This window comes from Cricetulus griseus, chromosome 6 (assembly GCF_003668045.3).
Source record: "Cricetulus griseus strain 17A/GY chromosome 6, alternate assembly CriGri-PICRH-1.0, whole genome shotgun sequence".
NCBI classification, from domain to species: domain Eukaryota; kingdom Metazoa; phylum Chordata; class Mammalia; order Rodentia; family Cricetidae; genus Cricetulus; species Cricetulus griseus.
Window position 1 is genome coordinate 129,640,456 of NC_048599.1, and position 27,427 is coordinate 129,667,882.

Consider the following 27,427-nt stretch of genomic DNA (forward strand, 5'->3'; position numbering starts at 1 on the left):
ATTCCTCATTCCTTCTTGATGTGCCTTCTGTATTTTTCCTTGTCTAATAAATCTTATCTATCAGTCAAGATTAGATAGAACTTCTTCAGGTGATCTCAACAGTGAAGCCTAATCTGACTTCCCCAATTACAACTAGTTTCTTAATAACCAACTATTACATTTTTAAACAATTTTGTAACTGGCACTGCCCATCTATTTGAGCATTTCTATGTACAGGTATTGGACGCTAAGGTTTGCCCCATTGGACAACATCTGTGATCTAGCAACTAATCCTTAAGCAATTGTCTTCCTTTCTTACAGAAGGGTAGTAATACATAATGTGTGTTTTATATAGCAGTCATATTTTTAGTGCCTAGTACTGGGCCTGGTTCAGACCATGTGAGTAAGAATCCCTTGCTAACTTTCCTAGTTTTGTTTTTGTTTTGTTGTTTTAATGGAGAATACTGTGCGGTTTCATGAAATCTTTTAGTGCTTCAACCTAGTACAGAAAATTGACTTTAACACTTGGGACAGTAATTCTAGGCATCATGGCTAACTGAAATGTTATGGAATATCATGACCTTTCTATGCTTTTAGAGTGGGCAAGTGAGATCCTGTGATGGGCACTTTGGCTCAGTACCCTGGAAAGGTCTTCGTCTAGAGAGGAAGCATGTTCTCTGATGCAATGCCCTTAGCAGGCAGGAACAGGGCACAGCTGGGGTCTGAATCAGGCTAAATCCCATCTGATTGGAAATCAAGAAGCTGGTGCTTTTGAAGATTATGAATCTGGAAGGCAGCAGAGACAAGGGGATGTGGATCTTTGCTCAAAGCAGGTAGTGCCACTCTCTTTGGCTTTCAGTATGATTTCTCTCTGGCAGAAGCTTCCAGAATATTTGTAAAGATGGTTTTGTAAAGACACAGCATGTTTTTGGGGAGGGGATGTATGTGTGGTTTTTTTTTTGCAGATTTTTTTATTTGAATTAGAAACAAGATTGCTTTACATGACAATTCCAGTTCCCTCTCCCTCCCGTCCTCCCTTACTCCTGCCCCTTCCAACTAAAACCCTATCTATCACATATCCTTTCTATTCCCCCTGGATGGTGAGGCCTTCCATAGGGTGTCATCAGAATATATCATATCCTTTGGGATAGAGCCTAGGGCCACCCCTGTGAAGACACATCGTTTTAATACTGGAACGTCTAACCCTGTTGTTCTCTTTTCAAAAGGAGAAATAATTAAAGACTTGGAAAATAATTCATTGGGAATGTTGCAACATTGAGGAAGACTAGAAAAAAATACCAGAAACCCATGTTTCATGTTTCTTTGTGTTTTATTGAAAGGCACAAGTACAGTTTTACAGTAGAATCTTACAAGTTTACAAGTAGAATCTTAAACATCTTAGCCATCCTGTTGCTTCACTGTTACTGATAGTCAGATCATTGGATACTATTTCTTATGCTCCTATTGGCTTTTTTATATAATGTGCATACATCCCACTTGATGAAACCACACTGAAGAATTCACTGTGACTGCATCACTATTCTTGACTGTATTGGCACATTTACTAAAATAAAGACATTCAAAAGGAACAAGGATACTGAGTCCTTCCTCAGGCAAGCATCGTCAGGTAGCACTGTGGATGCTGGTACTTCATGTCTCCTAAGTCTCTCTTTCTCATCTCTGAATGCCCCATCAATGCTACAACATATGTCTTTGAGCTTGTTATTTCTCTGAGTGTCTGCTCATGGATCCATGATTCACATATAGTATTTACATGCTTTATTTTTAATTTTATGATCAAATTGATAACTAGACTTACTTATCACACTGGAATAGTTTTATTCATTCCATTTGAGTTTATTAAAAAGCTGTCAAACATAAGTCTACATTTTTATCAGCAGAACCTTTTTATAAAATGGCATGAGATGTGTTCAGCCAGAACATACTTTTTAAAATACAGCAATCTTTGATATATTTTAGACAGTTATCCCTTTGTTTAATCAATCACAATTGAAACTAACCATCAAATGGATAAAATAATATGATTCTAGTCAAGGAATCCTTAGGGCATACTAATACAAGCTTTTAAAAATAGATCTTTCTAGCTGGAGTTAGTATAACTCAACAATAAAATACCCTTCAAAACATAATAAAAATTCTACATAAAATGACATAGCTGGGGAAAAGGAAGACACATAGTTTGATTAAGAATACAATGGAATAACAATGTATTCCCTGTGTGAAATAAGGACCAATCCATTTAATTTACAAAATGGTACATTTGTGGAACCAAAACAGTATTCACACATACATAAAAAAAGCAGTCCAACAACAAATTTCTTGAACTGTTCTTTTGTTCTTCAGAAAAGTTGCCAATCAACATGCTATATTTGCAAAGCTCATCCATCACTGATGATGGGTATCACCACAGATGATCATTGGGTTGTACCCTTGAAAGATGAAAGGACTCTATTTTGATTGATAACATTGATGCCTTCATATTGCTTGTGTTCTCTCTGTGGCTGCTTAGGCATGTGGGGACATAGCATTGATGCATATGGATCTTGAGAAAGCACACAGTATACACACTCATACTTACCCACAATTTTTCTACATAGTCACATATCTGAACATAAACCACACATACCTGATGCCAAAGAGTAGCGCTATGCCTTGGTGCTATCTTGTACACACCATTTAAGACTGTGAGACATTGATGATGTATTTCTAGAATGCTAAAAGGAAGAATACTCAAGGGGTTAATGTAGAAGGCATATAGGAAAATATTGTCATTTATTTTATTCAAATGTTTGGAACTTAAATACAAAATCATCACAAAGTTTTCACAAAATGAAGCATCTGTCGCTTGGAAGGAAAAAATATTTCAGAAATATGTTTACAGAAATGTAAAAATATTAGGCATCAAGACAGATGTGAACATATTCAGTAGCTTGTCTTGTCTGTCAGTCTTCCTCTGAGCTGAAGATCTTATCATACTCGTTCAGCATGAACTCTGCTATCTGGTTTTGGTATACCATGTGTATCGCCATGTTCCCCGACTCATTTTTGGCTCGCAGAAGGGTGGGTCCAAATACAATCCCTAAGCTTTGTGTAGACATGAGATTCTTGGAGGCTTTGGCCACTATCCTGGGGAGAAGAAAATATAAAGAAAAGACTTCATTGGAGTTTAATGTGAAATTGTGGATAGCTCTAGTTTCAGAAAAAAAAGAAAAACAAAAAATCTCACCACACTACTTGATCATGAGTCCTTCATGAATTACTGAATGAAATTAGAACACCCCCTCATCCAACTTTAAATCCTCATTATAAGTGGATAATGTGGATGTTCAATAAATATGAATAAATATGTGAAATAGTAACATTCTTATGGAATTAAAAAGATTCAATCTCTGAAGTGCTTATAATCAAAGGAGAATATAGGTGACATACTCATGAACTATATTAGAATCCAAAATAATAATAAGAAATATATACAAAATTAATAATGGAAGACAGATCTAGGACTGGGATAAGATTTAGAGATTAGAATGAGGGAAGTGCTCCTTCCTGGCTGAAGCTGACTGGAATATGATTTGTAGAGGAGGTGGGCTCTAAGACATTTAGGTATATGCCAAAATTCTGTTTCTTTGTTCAGTTGAATGGGTGATTGTCTTATGCTTCAATAGAATGCAGAACCTGGCAGCATTCCTACAGAGAAAGAATCCTTCTAAGATTACAGAGGCACTTTCTCACATAGGATTATGTAGAAAGCTAGTATACCTTTGGTATGCAAAGATGTTGTATTTAAGGGATGCCTTACATGTCACAAAAGGACTTTTTCAAGAAAACCAAACTTTTTTTTTTTTTTGTCAGATTGATACTTAAATAGTGAATGGTCTCATTGCTGATACTTTGGGAGCACAAAGTTTCAATGACAGTAAGGAAATAAGTCATCATACAGAGACAGGAGTTAAGAGATTCTATTACAGACTTCCAGACAGCCTGAGCCAAAGGAAATGTGAGCGAAACAGTGTGGAGCTTTGTTGAGCTGTTTAGACCTTGACACTGTCTTGCTTGGCCTATGCTGGTCTACACAGGCTGGAGTTGGAGGAGGCAGGAGACTCTATTTACTTTCATTACTTTTCCAATGGAATCCTTGAAACTCCATGCTCTGTCTTGTATCTGAGCACAGCCCAGGTTAATGTAATGGAGTGTTGCCAGAAAACTGTACTTGACTTATATTTTCCCAAGCAACAACAATCAACTGTTATTTTAAATGTCATTAAATCCTCATAATAATCCCACAAAGCAGATTCTGTTGCTACCTCTGTTGAGCAGGTGAAATGACTGAGGCCCTGTGAGTATAGGGACTAATGTCATGCAGAACTAAGGCTGTGTGGTCCCAGCTCTTTGGGACACATCATCTCAAGAGTGTCTGTTAGCGTCTTTCTGTTTCATAATGGGGTCAACCTTTCACTCCTCTGTGCCGTGCATGTTTGTTGAGTGTGCTGTAAGAAGCTCTGAATTTTCATTCTTCATTGTGCAATAGTGATTGTCAATTTGGTTGTAGCATATTTATTGTGGGCAAAATGACTGCAATTTTGAGTGAAAATCCAAGACATTCTGCCTCACATTTTTCTTTTCTTCCTGCTTTAAGTTGAGAACATTTGTACCTGTGAGTATTGTTGGCATGGCTACATTTCTGGAAGGGAGTCTCATATTTTTAGAGTTTCAGTAAGTTATCAGAGATTTCAAATTTAAAGTTTCTTTTGGGGGAAAAAAGGCTACGTCACTTTGATGCTTCAGTTTTCAAAGGCTTTAAAGTGATATAAGCCTCCTCTTCCCACATCTGGTGAGTGATACAGGGCTGAGCTCCCTGCAGCACAGCAGTTTAAGATCTTTAGAACCTCTTCTTGGCAAGCGTGCTATGAAAGTCATTAGCAAGACTTATTTTAAGGTAAAAAAAGGTTTTTATCTTTTGCTTTTAACTGAATGCCTTTTCTGATACCAACTCCAGTGACTCCAAGACATGAAAAATTGCCAAAGACAAAAATGGAAAAAACAAAACATAGCAAGTAATTGAATGCTCAGAAGGTAAAAGTTGCTGTAACTTTACCCATTGACAGCAAATGGCTCAGCTGCTAAGATTCACCCAGCAGGACCAGCGCTCTTTGGTTATAAGCTATATAACCAAAGAAAGAGAGAAGGCAGAAAGAAATCTCAGACAACATTGACTGTGTGATGGTCAATGGCCTGGCAATAGCATCTGGGTAGTGGAAGATCATTAGGGTTTGGGGTTTTGAGAATATGAAAGAGGAGGGGCATGATATAGACATGGGCTGGAGGATGAAGTTAAATTTTCTAATTCATACAGCTTTAATTTCTGTTGGACAAAAGAATGGACAGGAGAGTTGGGATACTTGGGAGCTCAAACTGAGTGACACCCTCAAAAAATAAGGTCAGACAGAAGTCAAGGTATATCCAGGATTTGGTAGCTGCAGGAGATAATCATGGCTGACAGAAGGTGATGGGGTATCTCATCCAGTGGCAAAGCAGCCCAGCTCTCATCCCCAAAGCTCAGCTAGGGAGATGTAGCCCTATAGAGAAAGGAGGCGAGATTGAGGCTAGAAACTTTACTATTCTCCAAGAGTTATAGGTTAGTGTGTGTGTGTGTGTGTGTGTGTGTGTGTGTGTGTGTGTGTGTGTGTGTGTCTGTTGGCAAAAGTCCTTGTCTCAGAACCCGGGACAAGGTCAAATGTAGAGGTGGGTACCTGGTTGAGTTTAGACAGAATGGAGAGTGGAAGATAATGAAGCATGTCCAGGCCACTCTGAAGGCATCTCCATCTCTGTTGCTGGGCCATGAGGGCTCCTCTAATGAATTCTTTCAAGTGGGTAGGTTCCTAACTTAGTGTACTAATGCTCAGTTTTTGCTCTTATAAATATATAAATCATCACATCTCACCCCAAACCTGTATTCTTCAGGTCCATGCTCTATAAATTTCCCATCTGATTTTGATAATGCTAATTGATGAGTGATTTAAAATGATCTTCTTAATGTAAACACTTCAGAATAATATAGCCTTATAATTTTTTACCATGTCTGGATTAGTGCAGATTACATTTTGATAGCAGCTTAAATTTGTTTCTTAAATTATGAAAATCAAGTCACTTGCTATGCCTTCTAGGAAAACAAGATGTAGTTAAGAGATAAGACAATATGGGTGTGCAGTATAGGGAACATGTGCTAATTAGCTTATTTATCCTTATAAATCTTGTTGGTGTGTATGTACTCAACAATTTATTTTCTGAATACCAATGAAGCTGTAGTTGATTTGTTGAAAGACCATTCTTCAGGGTAGAAATTATGCTGAGGGTGAAGACCAATCTGAGGTAGAAATTGTTGATTCATGTTGATGGGCAAATAGAGTCTCACACTAAATTCTGAATTAGAATATACCCCTGTTGTAGAGTGCAGAGACAGACACATCTAACAAAGAAAGCTCTGAAATTAGGGGTGCCTGGAAAATGTGTTAATGCTATGGTAAACTTTTCTATTAAATAAAAACCTGCCAATTCCTACTTTGTTAGACTCCTGAATAGTTAAGTGGCTGATTGAGGAGCACATAGAGTCAATAATAGTTTCCAAAATACAGTCAGAATATTATGCAAAATTATTTATTTGTCACATCATAATAGCATATCTTCTGGTCTCCAGAATGACTAGATGGGAATTACAGCCAAGGGCTTAACTAGTAGTGAAGCATACCCAAGAACACAGTCTAACAAAAGCAATAAAATCTCTGCACATACTTTGTGCAACCTCGTATCTATGGAGGAAAATTTGCAGTAAGTGGCTCTTCCAGCAGTTGGAGGGGAGGCCACGGCTGGCGATACCTGGCAGAAAACTCTCAGCAAAGTGAGCTCTGGCAAAACCATTTCTGTTACATGCCTCATAAAATGGCATCCAAAACTAGTTTTGAAGAAGATTGTGGTTTATTTTTCTTCTTGTAAATCTTAACGCACAAATCTTTTATTAAGACTCTGAAAAGCCTGCCAGGGAAATGGCCATACTCATGCTCAGCTTGTGTCCTCTCTGACTTAAATGGCAAGCCTGTCTTTAGTGCGTCAGTGGCACTGAGCTGTACAGCCAGGGAAACTCTGCCTTAGTGTACTCTGCTTAGGGCCAGTCTGCAATCCTGAAAATCAACTGGGTTTGACCTGCCTGTGTTTTCCTGGGTCTGCAGTTTCTGCTACCAGCCCAGAGGGAATGAGCTGTGGCCAGTTCCTCTCTTTAGGTGGACACATTTCATCATCATTAAAGTCCATTGCAGTCTTGCGAATCCTGAGTTGTTACTTGACCTGTTTCCAGGATAAAGGGTGAAAGATACCTACCCTTCATTACAAAACTAAGGCAAAATTATAGAGAACAAATATGAATGTGAAATGTAAGAAGGACGATGTGGCTGAGAGATTAATGTTCTATGAATCGGTAGATGATGAAGAAGTTATAAAAATTTTTAGCTCTTCTATCAGTATTTGGGGAATTCCTTTGATAGATGTTTATTTGCTATTAATCTATTTTCAAGAAATCCCAATATTAAAGATACCTGATTCTACGCAGCATGAAAAACTCAAAATTAAGCTCCCATGAATGGCTGCCTAGGAGGTTTCAGTCTTCTTTCATAAAGACAGAAGAGACACTGCTTTATCCAACATAGCCTACAAAGACATAATTGTGATTTTATAACCATGTTCTAAGATAGTAATTGATACATGTTCATTGTAGGAGCAATGCTTATACCACTAGGGTAAATGCAAGTTTATACAGTCTTTAAGTGGGTCAGATTTAAAAAATGACAGGGAAGTGATATCTTATAGCATTATAGGAAGAGAAAAATGTGACCGCAGTTCCCTGTCAGGTGCAAATGGAAGGAGCAGTGACAGTGAGCCATCAATTTTGGATTATTAAGCAATTTGCACCACAATGCTACAGATGTTGGACCCAAGCAGCTAACCAAAACCCAGAAACTCTTAGAAAAGCCTTATGTTTGGTAGGTGTTTCCAAAAAAGAGCAGAATTTTTACTAACTGAAACAAATTTTTTGGTTGCATACAATCACAGGCAAATGACTCAAAGAAAGCAGAATTTGGTATACAAATAAAAGCTGATACAGACTTAAGATCTTCACCAACCCCACATCTGACAGAGGGCTGATCTCCAAAAATATACAAAGAACTCAAGAAACTAGACATCAAAATACCAAATAAGCCATTTAAAATATGGGTACAGATCTAAACAGAGAATTCTCAATGGAAGAAGCTCAAATGGCAGAAAGACACTTAAGGAATTGCTCAACATCCCTAGCCATCACAGAAATGCAAAACAAAACCACTTGGAGTCCATCTTATACCCCTCAAAATGAGTAAGTTCAAAAACAACAATGACAGTTTGTGCTGGAGAGGATGTGGAGAAAGGGGAACACTCCTCCATTGCTGGTGGATGTGAAAGCTTGTACATCTACAGTTTCTCAGAAAATTGGGAATCAGTCTATCACAAGACCCAGCAATTCCACTCTTAGGCATGTACCCGAAGGATGCACATTCACACCACAAGGACATCTGTTCAACTATGCTCATAGCAGCATTATTTATAATAGCCAGAACCTGGAAATAATCTAGATGCCCCTAAACCGAAGAATGGATAAAGAAAATAGATAAAAACAATGACATATTGAAATTTGCATGCAAATGGATGGAACTAGAAAAAAAAAATCCTGAGTGAGGTAACCCAGACACAGAAAGATAAACATGGTATGTACTCACTCAAAAGTGGATATTAGGCATAGAGCAAAGGATAACCACAACCCCAGAGACACTAGGATATAAGGAGGAGCCTAAGAGAAACATACTTGGTCCCCTGGGAAGGGGAAATAGACAAGATTTACTGAGTAAAATGGGAGCATGGGGGGAGGGGATGGTGGTAGGGGAGTGGGAAAGGGAGAAAGGGAGGGGGAAAGAGAACATAAGGGATCAGGAAGGTCAAGTTGAGGAAAGGAGAGAGAGGGAGAGGGAGGAAAGAGACACCTTGATTGAGGGAGCCATTATGGGGTTAGTGAGAAATTTGGCACTAAGGAAATTCCCAGGAATCCACAACAATGACTGCAGCTAAGAGTCTAAGCAATAGTGGAGAGGAAACCTTAAGTACCCTCCCCCTGTAGTCATATTGATGACTACTTTAATTGTCATCATAGAACCTTTATCTGGTAACTAATGGGAGCAGAAGCAGAGATCTACAGGTAAGCACTGGGCTGAACACCGAGAGTCCAGTCATAGAGAGGGAGGAGAGATAATAGGAGTAAAGGGGTCAAGACCAACAATGGAGAAACCCACAGGAACAGCTGGCCCAAAAAAGCGGGAGCTTATTAACTCCAGACTTACAGTTGGTACAGTTGGTATAAAACTGAACTAGGCTCTTTGAATGTGGGTGACAGTTGAATGTCTTGGGAAGTGTGTAGGACCACTAGCAGTGAACCAATATTTATCCCTTGTTCATGAAATGGCTTTAGGGGGACCATTCCCTATGGAGGGATATCTTGCTCAGCTTAGATGGGGGGCATTGGCTTAGTCCTGCCTCCAGGGATGTGGCAGACTGATGATTCCCCATGGAAGGCCTCACCCTCTTTGAAGAGTGGAAGGGAGGTAGGGTGGGGAGGAGGTGGGGAGAGAAGAGGATGGGAGAGAAGGAACTGGGATTGGTTTGTAAAATAAGATTGTTTTAAAAATAAAATAATTAACTAATAAAAAAGAAAAGCAACATTGTAATAGCACATGTTCAAGCTGATAGCTGATATGTGGATACAGACAGTTTTAAGTAAAAATTATTGAGAGTGTGTGTGTGTGCGTGTGTGTGTGTTTGTGTGTGTGTGTGTGTGTGTGTGTGTGTGTGTGTGTGTGTGTGTGTGTGTGTGTGTGTTTGAGTGAGAGAACAACCTGTAGAAGTTGGTTCTGTGATTCAGACTTACTAGTCTTGGGGATCAACTTCAGATCATCAGCCTTAGCCACAAGTGCCTTTAGGAACTGAGCCATCTCACCAGCCTGCAAACTTCCTTTTAAGTTTGTTTTTTGCTGTTACCATGGTAATGTACACAGACAGCCACTACTGCCATAGGACAAGTTTTCAGTTGGAGGGGGATATATTGCAATGCTCTTCTTCCTGTCTGAGGAGCTTTCTAGAGGGTGTTATTGGATTGGGGAAGAGAGTGGTGACAAGTGTATTCCATCAAGTCACACACCTGTCTTGCAAAATGCATCTCAGCCACTCTGTGTGAAATGTTAGTCCTAATTTTGACCACTTAGTAAAGAGAGAGTGTTAGAAATAGAATCAATCTTCAATATGCTCAACTTATGTTTCTTATGTGTTGTGACTATTTTGAGGGGATGCATTCTAACCATATGCTTGCCTTCCATCAGTTTGCACAAACTATTCTGCTGTCTCCTCTGGCCTTTTATAAGATTGGGGAATTTGCAAAACTCCTACCTTCCCTCTTAAAGTCATGGCGTATGTCAGAAGAATGCTCAACTATTCTAAAAGCAGCAGCACACTTACAGAGCATTTTTCATTTAGCGTCAATGTGTTTCAGAGTGATCATTCACATCTGATTCAGCCATGGTCACATGTCAATCTGGAAATCAATTGGCTTGAACTAATTGTAGTCTTCAATTTTATATCTAGATACTATATCATTATTAGTTTCCAAAAATCAGAAATCAGTTCATGACTAGCATCCCAAATAGGAATTATTGCTACATTCTGACATTTTTGCTTTTAAATAATCTTTAAGACCATACATATATAATTTTTCAAAACACATTATAGGAAAAAGCCCAATATGGCAATTGCCTATTGATAGGCAACACAGCCTGCTTTCTAAAAAATTTATTGAGCTACTTTGCATTAATTTCAATACAGAAGATTGAAACTCTTTCAATTATTCACTTGTCTCATATTTTTATTGATCAGATATTATAGAGGTAGTCTAAAGCACCTTTAAAATAATATTCAAATTGTCTAATAGGATGTAGGGAATGAAAACTTAAAAATGAATAGCCTTGGGCTTCAATTAATGACTTACTTCTAATATTATGTATTTTGTAGGTACCAACAATGATAAATAAAATAAACTTTTCTTGTCATTATAAAGGATTGAGTTTGATAGAGAATACGTGAAATTTTTATGAGGATAATTTTTTTGTGTGTATGTGTATGTGCATGGGAGTGTGCAGGTCTGTGACTGAGTGCAGTTATATGGGTGCTACAACATTCATGTGAAAGTTGATCCTCATCTTCTGCCTTATGTGAGAAAGGAAATATGGCTGATTGTCTTTTTTGAATTTGAAGCTAGCTGGCCTGTAAGTATCTGATTATTCTCTGCCTTCAATCTTGCCATAGGAGCATTGGGATTCTAGATATGCACACTGTTACATCTGGCTTTATGTGGGTACTGGGAATTTGAACTCAGGTCCCTATATTTATGCAGCAAATACTTCACCCATTGATCTACCTCACTAGCACACAAGTATAATTTAAAAGTGCATTACTTGATAACCTATTATGTACCAGATACTATTCTGAATGTTGAAGTAGTTGCAGCAAGTGAAACAGACAGAATCCTTACCCATTAAGAGCTCACACAGCCAGTCCTCTCTCCATCCATAGCTTTTGTATTCAGGGATCTAACTAGCCTCAGATGGGAAACATTTGAGAAAAAATTGCATTTGTGTTGAAAGAATATCGAGTGTTTCCTTTGCATCTACCCTAAACAATGTGGTGTAACAACCATTTCCATAGCATACAAATTATATTTGGTATTATAAATAAGACCTCAGCATACACAGAGTCTGGTATCTGCAGGGTGTGCCAAAACTAATCCTCTAAGGAGACTGGAGGGTGACTGGGAACTTGGAGGGGAGCAGACAGCCAAGCACACACTATTCAATAGATAATGTGATTTCAATCAAGAAATGTTTTTACAAGGGAACTAAGAAAGAAAGGGGTAGTTCTTCTACTGACTCTGAACACTTTAAAAATCCTAATTGACCTAGAATCAATCCTGAGATTCATTCTTACATTGTATAGGCAGGATCTGGATGCTGCCATTTTCAAATAGTACTAATAATTTCAAGTAACAAAGAGTAGTGGGACATGCTACACATTAGGAGACAGGGTGCTCCAAAAAACCCTGTCCCCTTGCAATGGAGGTATAAGTACTGTCCTGCTTATGCACAAATTGGGGAGGGAAGATTCCAGGAAAGGCACAGCAGGCTCAGGGCTGTAGGATGAAGCTGGGTTGTAGTTCTAGTAGAGAAAAGCACAGTGTGGCTATGGAGCAGGGAGTCAGGGTGTGGAGTTGGAAGGTACTCCTCAGGGACTTGGAGGTCCTTCCTACGGTTAGGGAATTCTAAGGTGATAGGGTGTCTGTTCTTGGGTTTTGAAAAAAAATGGCATTGTCAGTATTTAGAACATATCAATGAATATATAACATAACTGCTGTATGTATTTGAGGAAATACTCTTTCTACAGTTCTCAATTCAGCATTTCTCAAGCCTGACATAAACAATTGCTATGTTTTAGATGAGTAATGATATAGTTTACCCTTATATGGGGAAATGGGTATGCACTAACGATTTAGCACACATATAACTAGTAAACAATAACAAAATTTTACCACATATTCTGTCGACAAATTTAGTAGTATTTCCTTAGGTAGTGGTTTTCATTCTTAGCAGGTTAATCTACCCCTCTCTGAACAGCCTGCCACTGGAGGCACTTGGTGCTGTCTAAAGAAAACATCATGGTTGCCTGTAGCCTTCAGTGGGCAGAGGCCAAAGGCACTGTTAACCCCTACAAACACAGAATAGCCTCCCATCACATCCTCCAGCTTAAGATCACAGCGCTAGTGGTGGTGGGAAACCCTGCTCTCAGTGGGAGAGTGCTAGTGGATCTCACCTTACTTTCCAAGAGAGCAGCCTGGAAAGGTGTATGAAATGTGAAACACTGATACCCTCTCACAGAAATGTGATGCAAAAGTTTAGGGAAACACTTGGTAAACAAGTGTCCTTCACAAGTTCTCAGGTGGTACAAGTCCATGCCATGAGAATAGGCGCTGATCCTCGAGCCAACGTGGTAACATGTGGGAGGGCTTTGTTATCATCATTATTATTTGGTATATTCTTTAAAATGTAATCACCATAGATAAAAATGGTCAGCTATTTTCTATTCTTTAAACTTTAGATCCTTTAGTATAAGTGCTGGAAAAGAAATCAACCAATGCAAAGAAATAGAGTTGTGCATATTCACTTTTGTGAATATTCCTTGCCATCTTTTCTATTGAGAGCACACAGTTTTCTTGTATATTTAGTCCCTTTTATTTATTTGTATAAAAACTACTGAACAATCCTTAAAAATGTGCTAATAAAAAACACCTAGGGTAATAAGCAAAGTCTCCCCGTTTCCTAATGAAATGCTTTCATTGTGGCTATAATTAGCCAGTGGCTGTGGCTTTGGGAGAGTTTTCTACTTACACATTGATCTGCCATTATATATAAAAAACATATATATTAATATGATACCTGTATATTATGTAATTTGCAGCACATATATACATTTTTTTAAAAAAAGAATGAAATAGTAATACACAAAATGTTCTAATATTTGCTTCCCCCTTTACTGTATATCATGGGCATCTTTCAAACTCACCACTCATAAAAATACTGCATTCTCTGAAAAGACCAGCCATTTCATTTCATAGCATGGAAATACAGTAAGCTATTTAAGTGTTCCTCATCTGGTGGCTATCAGGTTGTTACTTTATTTCCTGTCACAGATAATGCTGCAATGAAGAGTCTTTTCTGTGCAGATTTCTGAGATCTTAGGTGTTTGGATGATAAAATTTTCATCATTTTTATCACACACTTTCTGATTTTTTGTTTCTTAATTTTGTTTATTTTTATGTTTATGTAGTCTCATATTGTGGTATTCCTTCTACAATTTATACCATTTTTATTATTATAAAATTCAGCCTTATAAAGAAAGCAGATGTAGATCACCAGTCTTATTTAAAAAAAATGATGTCTTGTTTTTAGCATGCTCCCTAGGTTATCTTTATCTAGTTTAGTTTGGAAATGTGATTACTCAATAAATTTATCCTTTCCACAACGCCAGCTAATTATTGAATAATCCACTCATTACCAAATGATTTGTGAGACTTTTTTGTAGTTTGTTGTATTCACAGCCACACACACCAGCATATCTAGCTCTGCTATGATCTATCTGTATATTTTTGTACCAGTACTTAGCTACTTAAATCACCATAATGGTATCAGATATGTTCCTCCTCCATTTTTTCTTTTCTTCATAGCTGGCAGAAAGTTTTCATATGAACATCAGATGAAGGAAATGAGCTAAAGGAAGATTGAACTTTGAACAAAGCCACCGAGGAGGAAGCAGTGGAGCTCAGTAAGGCTCAGAACTCTACTACTCTGGAATACAGACTCCCGCTTTGCAGATGTCTAAGATCCAGTGTTTTTGAGTTTGAAATCAAGGTCCTCTTAACAGTAAGGCCTGAAGAAGACTTGAGGAAGAGTTGCAGTCAGCTGAAGTGAGCTGCAGCCAGCCAGATATCCTGGGAGATATATTTTAGTTTTTTCGTATCTCCTAATTCACATTCAAGGGAAAAACTACACAGAGGAGAAGGGCAAGAAGATGGAAGAAAACCAAACTAGTATGAATGACTTATTTTTCTCACCACAAAGGGAAACACACTACTGGAGTAATGACAAAGAAGTTCAGCTCTGCTTTCATTTCGTTGTCTTCCTTCAAACTTTAGTCATCTATATGTGAGTTTCTTAAGAGTAACAGAAGCTTGCTCTACTGCTGCATATAGACCAAAAATTCCAAGACCCTGCTTTGCAGTCAGGGGAAACATTTAGAAAGTGTATCATGCATTTGGAGTATTTTCGGGAAGCAAAGATTCATAAGAGCACTATTATTCTCTACCTGAGCTTTACAAATCAACCTGTTGAAATTCTAGTATGTGCTAGTCACATCTTATATGGACTATCAAGTGCTGTACATGGATCAGCATTAATTAAGCCCACAGAATAATGCACCTAATTAAAAGACATTAGTGGAAAATACAGGTCTTAAATATTTACCCTGTGATGTTTGAAAAGCCTAGGAGGAATGTTGCCAGTGTGTAGTTAGAATTCGTTAATCTCTTACTTTTTCCTTATTATATGAGTGAAGGGAGTGTTAATTCCCACTGCCGGCATCCTCACAGGTCTTTGGGAGTTGTGTTAGGCAGAGATATCTTCTTGTTTCAAATGTTCTTGTTTTAAATGTCAATTGCAATTTGAGTATTATCATTCTCTTGTCCACAATTTGTTTTATTTTCTCAGTGAAAATATGTCTTTTGATCCTTTTTATGGTGACTGGACTTTAACAGGAGCCTGTAAGCTATTGGGTTATCTGGGTAGCACTAAAATGATGCATTCCTAAAAGGAAGGACTTAGGACTGAAGCTGAAAGTGTTTGGCTTGAAACACAGAACACTTAGGGAAGCAATGATGCTGTGAAAGCAAATGGCCGTGGCATGGAAGGAAGAGGGAATGAGTTTTCCTTTGTATGAAGAATTAGTGCTGTGAAAATAGAAATAGCTGTTTAAGATCAGTCATAGATTCTTATCACCATGGAAAATGCAGGCAAGTCAGAATAAGAAAATAAAAATCATTCAAAATTCTAACCACTTAGAATTTTACCTCTATTAATATCTGGTATAGACTTCCCTTATAAATACTGGAGAGGTAGTGGATAATCCATCAAGATTATTCAATATTTTATGCATAAAGGGCCAAGATTCCCCATTAAGAGAAATATTTAGCAGGACATTTGAGATCCTTCTACTATATGGCAGATTTAGTGATCTTTGAATGTTTGTACTGCTGGATTAATGTCCAAAGAATAGATGTTCTGGGAAAGTTGACGTATCTTTTAAAATGGGGAGGGGTACTGTATACTAAGATTTCTGCTCAGCATATCTTGTGTTTCTTGCCATTCTTTAGGCAGCAGAGTTCATGGCCTTAGTAGAGGGTGATACAGTGGAAAAGCAGAGAAAACACCATTTTTTTTTTTTTTTTTTTTTTTTTGCTTTTTCATGACAGGGTTTCTCTGTGTAGCTTTGGAGCCTATCCTGGCACTCACTCTGGAGACCAGGCGGGCCTCGAACTCACAGAGATCCGCCTGCCTCTGCCTCCCAAGTGATGGGATTAAAGGTGTGCGCCACCAAGGCCCAGTGAGAAAACACTTTTGGTGTTGGCTAATTGTGGTATTTGAATAGCAAAGGACAGTGCCTCTGAGTAGCCTAATTGATGTGTAGAGAGATGAGCCAGGCTACTATGCTAGTAGGCTACAGAAAGACCTGAGCAGGGAAGGGAGAGCTGAGACATCAGTGAGGTCTCAGGATAGTAACTGTCGTGACTCCTTAGTCTTCTTTCGTGGGTAATAAGACTGCTAGAGAGTTCAAAGAGTCTGAGGAAAGGCATGGTCACATTCTTTTCCTTCAGAAATACCCAGTGGTATTCTGGGTAGCATTATTTTAGAGTTTCCATGTCTGTTATTCCAGGCAAAGCTAAGTTGAAATTTCTGTGTAGTATGTCTAGGAAAATGTGACCCAAGGTGGTTTCACATTCTACTGCATCACATGGAATCTGGAATTGGAAGTTGGGGATGATAGGTTGCAAAAGCCTCACTTTCTTTCCTACTAATCTGCCTTGTTATCCTTCCTGGAAGAATGTAAATATCTTAAACACCAGGATTGACCTATTTGGCTTAGTGTACTTCCATAGACCAAGATTTGTGTTTGTGTCACAGCCGTAGGTACTCAATAAGCGTTTGGTGAAATACTGTATAAACAGATGCCCTCTCTGGGCATAGCTATCCAGAATAAAAACAAATCCAGAAAAGTCTGGAAGGTAGTCGTAGTTCATTTAGAAGAGTGAGATATGGAGTAAAAATAAGATTCGATTATAGCACAATCATTATATTCTTAAACAACTAAGTTTCCTACAAATTCTGAGAAAATAAGAGCATAGAAGTAGAACAGAACTAGCTATTTTTAATATATACTTAGGTATTCATATTTTACATTAAATGTGAGGGCCTGCATGTATGTGTATTTATCTCTTGTATGTCTGGTGCTTGTGGAGGCCAAAACAGGGTGCTGGGTTCCTGGAACTGGAGTTATAGGCAGTTGTGAACCACCATGTGTGTGCTTGGAACTGGACCTTTACAAGAGCAGCAAGCACTCTTAACCACTGAGGCATCTCTCTAGCCTCAAGAGCTAGTATATTTTTCTATCTTGTTAACAGGCTAGGTCACAGAGGCCAGGAGTCTACAGAAGGTGACAACTAGTATTCAACAGTTGTTATGAACAGATGAATAACTCTCTGACAGGGACTGCAAGAGCTGGGATTACATTTAATGGAACTTTATAGTTTGTAAGCCAATTTAGCATCTTTCTCTGATTAGTTCTACTGCTATATCCTTCCTTTCTCAGTGGGTGGACAACAATTATACCTTGCATGTCATATGCTCTTTCACATACTCCTTCTGGGGAATATAGCCCATGATTGCTAGTTCCAGGAGTCATTTAAGAAGGCTAACAATATAATTAAGATTTAGGCTTGCTCATCTGCTATCTGGTTAGTGACATTGAGTCAGGCAGTGGTGGCAGGTAAAGCATAGATGTGCCCTTGGGTAAGATAACAGCCCAAGTGCTAAAACTCTTACAACTGGTGAGTTGGGGTATTATATCTGTGGAGAATAGCTTGTATAATACATGAACATTTACAAATAATAGTTGGTAGTTCCTGGTAGTAACTGCTAAATATCAGTGGTAGTTCATAAGATATTGTTCATAAGTAATGAAGCCTTTACTCTGGAATGAGAGTTGACTGGAGAGTGTCTACTACATATAGACTCACAGATAGCAATAGAATTGAAAAGACACTGATGCAATAGGGATAGAGTGATGGGGCTTAATTACAAGAAGCCAGGTAGCTGTAATCTTAACAACATGCAACAGGGCCTGAGGGGCAGGCAAGGAGACCTGATTTACAGAGTCATGAAGGTGAGTAATAGGACATGGCATTCTCAGGAGCAAGATAAATAGGAAGCTAATAAAGATGCCCTTCTCTGTGTTAGAGCAAAACATCTAATCACTGGATTTTAGCTGCTTCTCAGCCTCTGGGCTTCTTTAGTCCAAGGACCAGAAGTCAAGACTAAGAGTTGTCATCTAGGTAGATGTTATTGACTCAGATCAAATAAAGAGGTAGAGTTGTTGCTGCAGTCAGGGCAGGGATAATATGTGTGGTACCTACATGAAACTTCTAAGGTACCTGTTGGTTAGGCATACTTCTGACTGTTAAAGTCTGGGGTAGAAATCTTAGTCTGCTGAACAGAATTTTGGGCCTGTCATGAATGAGGGAGTGGGTCACCATACTGGGTCAATCACTGTGTTTGAAGGAGGACATAGACGAGTGCATAGTGCAGGGATGAGAAGATGGGTTGAGCTCAGACTTGCCTTCAGCTGCTGAGTGTGTGGTTCAGCCTTCTAAATCTTTCATTTCAAAGGTTTCCTCAGCAAAAGAGGCCCCCTGTCATCCCGGGGGGGGGGAATATTTATCAAATGTACAGGAAGAATGGATTGGCACAGAGCAACAGCTGAGCTGTGGATGGCCTTGATGCTCTGCCTTCTCTGTTCATGGGTACTCTCAGAAGTAGGTTTGTTTCCAAGCAGTGGTTCTCAACCTTCCTAATGCTGTGATCCTTTAATACAATTCCTCATGCTCTGGTGACCCCCTCCACCATAAAATTCTTTCTTTGATACTTCATAACTATAATTTTGCTACTGTTATGAATTGTAATGTAAATATCTGATATGTGGGATACCCGGATACCCGATATGTGAACCCTGTGAAAAGATTATCCAACTCCCAAAGGGGTTACAACCTACAGATTGAGCACTGTTGGTCTTTATGGAAGGCTCAGCTACCAGCCCTCGGTCAGCAGATAGGGTCAGCTATCAGCCCTGCAGAGTTTCCTTCAGCTGAGGAGTGGTGGTTCAGCCCAAAAGATTCCTGGAAGTGCCTGTGACTAGTAAATCAAGGCAGTAAGTATATGGAGGCCAAGCTGTTCTGGGTGAGGCAATGATTGTGGTGGGCCAGGAGCTCCAGAGCCTCTACAGGATTTGTTGAGCTCATGTCACAGTTCAGGTTTTCTTTCTTCCATATCCTGTGCTATTCTCTTTCCATTGATAGCAATAGATAGCTACCAGCATATTAAAATCCCTCTTGTGATGGTCACTATGCACTCTAGGGAATCAGATATTCCAACAGAGAGGAGACTCGTGAAAGAAAAGACTAGAACTTTCATGAATCATCCACTTCCACACTGAATTCTTGTTTTATGATCAGCAAAATGGCACAAAATCACTTTATAGTTACAGAGGAATTTATATTTTCCAAACTTGTTCATGTCACTATAAAGAACACATCCTCCATCTGGCTTGTTTGTTAGTATCATCTATGGACAATTCAAAAGTATGTCAATGTGTGGAGCTTATCCACACAGCCACTCTGTTACAGTGGTCTGAAGTAGGCTGATGTGTTTTAAAAGCTCCTAGTATGACTGCCTTGAGCTTGGTGGTTGGGAGTGGGGATGATCATTGCTGTGGGAAAAGTGATAATCTAATCGGGATACAGAATCCACATTGCTCCTTCTCCAAGTGCTAAGCATGTGAGAGAAACATTTTAACAGTTCTCTGAGCCTCAGACTGCACTTAAAAAGTGAAGGTAATGGCAAACATGACACCATGCAAAATTTGCAGGTTAAAGTTTAAACCTTTATGAAAACCTTTTGAAAATCGATAGAAACGTTGTTCTCATCATATGTGCTTGTATTTGCTTCTGTGGACTGTTGCTGTATAAGAAGAAAAGGGAGAGTGTCTCACTAGGAGAGCTTTGACACAGGAAAAGGATTTAGATGCAGGCTTCAGAGTGTCTAAAAATTCTCCCAGAAAAGCTCATGTATAGTCCCTTGGCTCATGGGCTTTTTAGTTAAATGAAGTGCACCAAAGTTACACAGCAGATGAAGGAAAAAGCAGACTGAACTCTCAACATTCCTCTTGTTTTAAGTACTCTTATTCGTGTTTTTTTATTTGTGCTCCTAGTTCTTATCTTAGTCTTGCTCATTAGTCATAAAATACAACAATAGGGTCAAAATGGATTTTGAATTTTAAAACAGGTTGTAATTATAATGTTGCTATGATTATTAAATGTTAAAATAATGACTCCCATCCCATTAGAGCCAAATCATTTGATTTGTGCTTTTCTAGTAAGGGTGAAACTCTATAGGTAACATAAGCTGCATTTAAGATTACATGCACCAAGCATAAATTAAACAATGTGACATGAAGGTTGAAATAATGTAAGCAAGCTCCAAGTGAAACATGTGACTGAATTCAGAATAGCATAATACACTATTACCTACTGTTTCCCTGTCTTGAACGTGTTAACTTGATGTGGTATCATGATGAAGGAGAATAGAGTGGAGGGGATAGAAGGATAAATGAAGCCATGGAGATCATCTTCAAGTGATCATAACTGAGCCATTCATATTTCTCTTATGGCCTGGAAACAATTTCATACTTATTGGAAGATATGACCTTTAAGCGTTCCTTGCTTGCCAAAAGACAAATATTCTAGAAGCCGAGTGTTCACGGGAAGAGTCATCTGTCCCGTCTGCTCTTCGATGGGAGGCGACTGCAGAGAGAGTGTACATTCACTTGAGAAAATGTGCTGCTGACTTCCCATTTCCAGACTTTAGGGTAAGCTCTCTTGACAGCTCCCTGATTTCTTTAACACAGCAAATCTTTAATCAGCCTAGATATGTTAAAATGTGATTTTTACAGTGAATTGACCTGAGTGGAGTACTTGAGTTGAAATGTGTATTTTTTTTTCCCTCAAAAGCTGACTTGTAGGGGAGAAAAAAAATCAGATATTCAATGATATACTTTGCCTTAGTGACAAGATGTTTTGGAGGAAATCATCCAAGCTTGAAATAAAATCTTTATTGAAAGTAATTCTACATCCATGCCAGTCAGATACATTGTCGGATTAGAGCAGATATCCCAGGGGAAACTATGGTATATGCACCAGGCAGGGCTGATTATTTGGACCTCCTGTCAGTTCTGAACTTTCTGACAATGGCTGAAGCATTTGCAACTGCCACAACTCTGTTTTCATCTTTATTTTGAGAGAAAGCTAATACACTTTACCTTAACTATGCCAAATGTACTGGAAAATAACCCGGTAATAAGATATACCCCACCTACCGAATAGTATCTGTGTGGTGAGAGCATTTAGCTGTGCATTTTAAGGAAACAAACACAGCAGCCAATGGCTGAAAGACATGATTATTTTTCTGCTTGAGCTTTAAGATCTCCTTAGCGAAGCCTCCTATGTGCTGCTTTACAAACACCATGTGCACAGAATTAGGGACACAAATGGCTTTCACTGGAAGTTACCTCCAAATGGCAGAACAGCCTTTATTTTTCCTATTAGAATTAAGTCAGATATAAATATTATTTGGTGTCCAAAAATGGCACAGGTGTGCCAGGTAACATTTATTTCTACTTAGAAACTCATAACAGCTTATATATTTCTTTTGAAAAGGTTACAGAATTGCATATTTTTATTGGATATAATTGACACTAAAAGACATAAAATATACATAGCTTTAAAATTAGAATTATGTTCTGATTCATTTTGAAGCTATCACGTTGTGGCTGAAGAAGGAGGAAAAGACACACCTCCAATGGGTGATTAAGAATAATCACATCCATTTGAAAATTCATAACTTGATTTAATAGCTCTCCTTGCTCGTATATACATTATAAAACTAGCTTCTCTCATGACACCAACAAACAAACAAAAAAGGAAGTGAATTTGGCTTCAAATCAACTTAAATTTAAGAATAGAAAAGGTAAGCTTATATTGTGTGGTGGAAAGTCACAACATAGCCCACCAGACCAAAAAATCTTGCTACTAAACAAGTACATGGTATAAGAACGTAGTTCCCAACTAAGAAAAGCATTAGCTACATAAGTTAAAATTTATGTTTGAAAACTTGTTTTTCAATTAACAAAAATCATAAATACCCTCAACCATATGAGTAGATAAACAAATGTAGATATTAATGCAATAGAATTTGATTCAATGCAGACTTTAAAGATCCCCCATGGAAGGCCTCACCCTCCCTGGGGAGCAGAAAGGGGATGGGATAGGGGGTCGGTGGAGGGGGTCGAGGGGTGGAGGAGAGGGAGGGGGAACTGGGATTGACATGTGAAAGAAACTTGTTTCGAATTTAAAAATAAATAAATAAATAAATATTTGATTTAACGGCAAAAAATGAGTTCTGAAAGTACATAAACTCTTGAGTTTGTAATGCATGTTGTCAAGTGAAAGAGACCACCATTCCAGTCCTGGACTGTTTGCTTTTTATTGCTAAGATAAACACTAGGACTACAAATCAGCTTGAAGAGGAAAGGGTTTATTTGTCTTACATGACCCAGTTCTCATTCCATCACTAGGGGAAGGTGGGGCAAGAACTCAAGGCAGGAACTGTAACAGAGAACATGGAGGAGTGCTTGTTCACTACAGCTTGCTCAGTCCATTTCCTTATAGGCCCCAGAAATACCTGCCGAGAAGTGGCACCACCCCCAGAGACCTGGATCCTACCACATCAGTTATTAAGCCAGAATATGCTCAACCATATTGCCTACAGGTCAGTCTGATGAAGTATTTTCTTACTTGAGGTTCCCTTTTCTCATATGACTAGTTGTGTTAATCTGACAAAAGCCAACCAGAACACTGACAGTCTGTAAAATTCAAAATTTCGGAGAAAGAAAAGATCAGTAATTAACTGGAATTTCAGTATAAGTAGGGAAGAACAGGTCAGAAATTGGGGTTTTTTTAGGGACATGAAACTACTCTGTATGGCACTAGAGTGGTGCTTATACGTCATTATCCATTTGCTAAAATCTACAGAAGGCATAAAGCACAGAGTGAATTCTAATGTGAAATATGGACTTTAGTTAACTATCTTTCGATATGGGCTCATCAGCTATAATAGGATGCCCGTGACAGGAGAAACTGTGTCAGTGGCCCAAGAGGTATGGGAATATATGGGGACACCTTGTACCAAAGGCTCAATTTCTCTCTAATACTAAAAATAAAATGTATTACTTAAAACAAAAAAAGTTGGTCTTGAAACCAGATTGCTTCCATTTGGGGCCAGAGGTCGTTTGCCTGCTTATCTAACTTAATATCACAAACACTCAAGCCATTTTCCCCCATGTCACGGCTACTTCTTTGGCCACATCTATGCTCTGCTCCATAGCCCAAACCATATTTAAAGCATGCCTCTACTAGGAAGTTCTTAGACATCGTATTCTGAACATTTTGTTATTTGCTTTCTTGGCATTTAAACATTCAGACTGTGTTGCATTGTTGTTGACATTTTCTATTTTTATCTCCATTTCACTCACATATGTTTTATCTTTCTCAATGAGCTTCTATGTGGTGTATCATCTTCCTCTTCAGTCTTAGATTCGGGTGCAGTGTAAAAATTGGGGCCACTCCACACCTTATTGTTGTCATAGCATTTGCTGTGTGTGTGGTGCTTAAGCTTTTTCTTCAGCTGTGTGCTGCTTCTGCTGTCTCTACCAAGCCAGGAATTGGACTGAACCAAATATTGTTCTATATGTAGAATAACAAAGCCAGCCACAGATATTCCTTTTATGTTTTCTCTTAAGACAAGGTGAAAAAGCCAAGTTCAGTGCGGTGAGCTGTTGGGTTCTTGTTGTGTCACTGCTTTCTCCTGCTTCTTTTTGTCTTCTATTTTTCACTCTTTTTGAAAACAAATTACAGTGGATGCCTAGAGAATATATTTTGGGTATGCAACAATATAATGTAACATTTAAGATTTTTTTTTTGAGGGAAGGGGAACTTGGTACATGTAAAGTATCACCCATAGATGCTTACTTCTCAAATGTTTTGTGAGTTAGTGTAAAATTTCTTTAGTTTAAAGAGTCAAGAACAGAATATAACTTTGTTGCCAAAAGTCATAGTTCCTTATGACTATGGGTTCAAATAAAAGAAAAGGGAACTGTTTAAGCTAAAAAGGTGAGTGGTTATAAATCAAATGAGGATGTACAGGAGACAGTGTTAAATGATCCATTTCAGACCTATGAAACTAAGTGGATCCCTGAGCAGCTAACCCAGAGCTTGGAGCACTGAGGCCTGCTCAAGTGGGAGCTCTGCCTCACCAGAACACAGAAAACTTGGTTTTGTTCTCCCGTCTCCATGTTTCATTACTTGAATGATCATGGGCATTCATTTAGCCTTCCTCTGCCTCTGTTTCCTCTTTTGCAATGTAAGTCCATCAGGCTAGAAGAGTTCTCACTTATTTCTTTGTGCTGGAAATTTGATTTTCAACACATCTAAGCACTGCTTTTTGTTCCTGACGTCAAGCAATTTGTAAGGAAGCCTGACAAGCTTAGAAACACACTGAAGGCATAATCACCAATTGCAAAATAGATTAAACTTGTATTGTGAGGTGCTGTCGTAGTGCCTTGCATATGTGTAGACAATCTAAATGTTTGCTTATGAATAAGTCACTATATAGAGTAATATATGCATCTACTTATTAAAACAAAGAATAAAATAGAAAAGCAGATACTATGGATTTAAAGAGAATACCAGCCAGGAATCTCCTGTCATCTTTGAAACTGTCTTTTAGAGTGCTTGGGAGTGAATGGTGGCTATGGATGAACTGATCTGCTCTAGCAGGGGCTGACCTATAGGTGTGCATCATCTGCTCTGGGTACAGACTCTGTGTTGAAACCACTGAGTGGAAGGGACATATTATACCCAATAATGTCTACAGGGACTTGGAAATGGAAAATGGTTGCCTATGTGCTAGGACCATGCCATTCATTGCGTGAGCATTTTCAAAAGGAAACACAATACATCTCCAGAAGCAATGAGTGGTATTATATCTCCCAGATGGTCAAGAATCTGGGAACTTGAAAGGCAAGGAACTGGGGATCCTGGGGTAAGTGGGGGAGGGTTAATTCATGCTAACCTAAAGTTACCATTAACCTTCTAGGAAGAAGGAAGAATTATTGGTAGATAAATGTATTAAAGTAGGCAAACATTTAGGCATCACTAAAAATATATTTAAGGAATACTAGAAGCAATTTATATACAGAGATATTTGAAACAGAATTTTAGAATATTTACATAAATGATATACCTCATGGATCCTTTCAGATTATAACCTGCTTCCTTTTTATAAAACAACTCTGCAGTCTTTGAAATGTGTATTTTTAAAGCCCAGTTCCCAGTAGATGTACATTCCTTCCAAATAGCTTGTTCACTTTTTATTAACCAAGTGTCTTTCTGGTTATACATGCATATGGAAGAGCATACTATTGAAAGGACAAATTATCTCAATAGTTAAAATGATGTCCTGGGGCTGAGGAGACGGCTTAGTGGATAAAATCCTTGCCATGCAAGCATGAGCAACAGAGCTTGCCTCTACAGAACCACATAAAGCTGATGTGGTACCCTGTATCTATAAGCTCAGTGAGCCTAGGTAGATTCAAGGTCTAGACAGGAGAATCACCAGACAGTTTTTGGCCAGCTAGTCTGGCATATACAGTGGTGAGTAACAGATTCTGCCTCAAAACAAGACAGAACGCAAGGACTGACACCCAAGGTTCTTCTCTAACTTCTACATGTGTGTTATGGCACACACACACACACACACACACACACACACACACACACACACACACTGGATCTGCTAATATCAGCTGCTAAGTGATGATTTTACTACAATGTGATTATGGAGAAAGAAGAGATGTGTAAAGCTGATGAGTAGAAGAGGATAAATGGAATCTCTATTTTGTGCTTACACTTTTGTATCTTGTGTGGCGCCTCACTCCAATTCCTGATGTGGGAGGATTACTAATATCACAACACGCCTGATTTATAGCAGCTCAATTAGGTTAAACAGCTTGATTCATTGCTGTTGGATAAGAAAAAGTCTTGTTGAATATGAATCCTTGCTATGCAGTGAACACAAACTCACGCTCATTATTACTTATGGAACTTTTCTTTATGGATGAGTGTTTCTCAGCCAAGTAGCGGTAGTCACCCAGCTGATGACCATAAGGAAAGGCAAACACTGTCAGTAGAATAACATCCTCAGCCAAGTGTTTATGTTGGATACATATACAATACAGAACTGTTCCTAACTAATGAGACAGAGTGGCCTCCCCAAGTCTCTCCCTTTGTATTATTTCTTGCCACCCATGTGTTGAGCAAGATTTTCTCAGGACCCGAGCCCCATCCTACTGGCAAGATCTGCTTCATTGCAAGCTGGATTTATTCTTTCTGTCCAAGTGAACATCAGACATGAAGTAGCTGTGAGCTAGCTCTGAGTATAATTGTGACACAACTGTTAACAGAAATCCTAGGACTGGTTAATTCATGTAGAGGATATTTTAAACAATAAAGTGGTCAGGGTAAGTCAATATTTTAAAACATTAGTCATAATTTTTGTTTTTATGCCCCAAATGTTTTGGTCCATCATATTCTCAAAAAGCATCTTTTTCTTTCTTAAGCTATCTCCCACTACAGGCAAGGAAACACCTAAGTTTTTCTATCAATAACTTAGCTTTCTTTCTTCTCTATGCTCCAACTTGGGTTGGTTTAGATTCACTTTAACCTGCCATCTGGAATTTTCTTCTCCAGTGGCTGAAAGAATGGCCACGAGCAACTGAAATATCCTCTTGATGCATTCAAAGTCACTCAAAAAATATCTGGGTAGACACTGGGACAGTTGATCAGCTCATCTGGGTCTAGATCCCAATTCTTCTACTGTTACCTGTACCTGTGCTCAAAGCCAACTTGCAGTCTCCCTTTGCTGTTCTTTTCCTGTTTGTCTCTTAGTTTCTAACCAGATACCCCTTGTCTCTGTACCCAGAGCTCTGAGGCAGCCTGTCCCTTCCCTTTTCCCAGTCTCAGCTCACTTAACCCCTGCCTGGGTCAGAGCCCCGGGCCCCTTGCTTTCCTGGCAGGAGAATAAAGACAGCTGGCAGTGAGAAAAGTCTGTTAAGGAGAATATGAGCACAGTCGTGGTTATGGCTCTGCTGTCTGAGAACTCCCTCTGTCAGGGACCGGCATGGGCTTCCCACACTTGCTACATGGACAGATGTTTTCAATTATTACCACTGACAAGCCTCCAGGCCAGGTTGCTTTCTGATT

The 27,427-nt window shown here is 38.8% G+C and overlaps 1 protein-coding gene across 1 annotated transcript in view; it reads right to left on the reverse strand.

Moving 5' to 3' along the window:
- Positions 1 to 1,324: 1,324 nt before the first annotated feature.
- Arhgap15 (Rho GTPase activating protein 15) overlaps positions 1,325 to 27,427 on the reverse strand; it is a 574,586-nt gene continuing 548,483 nt past the window's right edge. Inside the window, exon 14 of the mRNA XM_035447073.1 lies at positions 1,325 to 3,126. Coding sequence (XP_035302964.1) covers positions 2,943 to 3,126 — 184 coding nt within the window. The 3' untranslated portion in view covers positions 1,325 to 2,942. The remainder of the gene's footprint in view (positions 3,127 to 27,427) is intronic.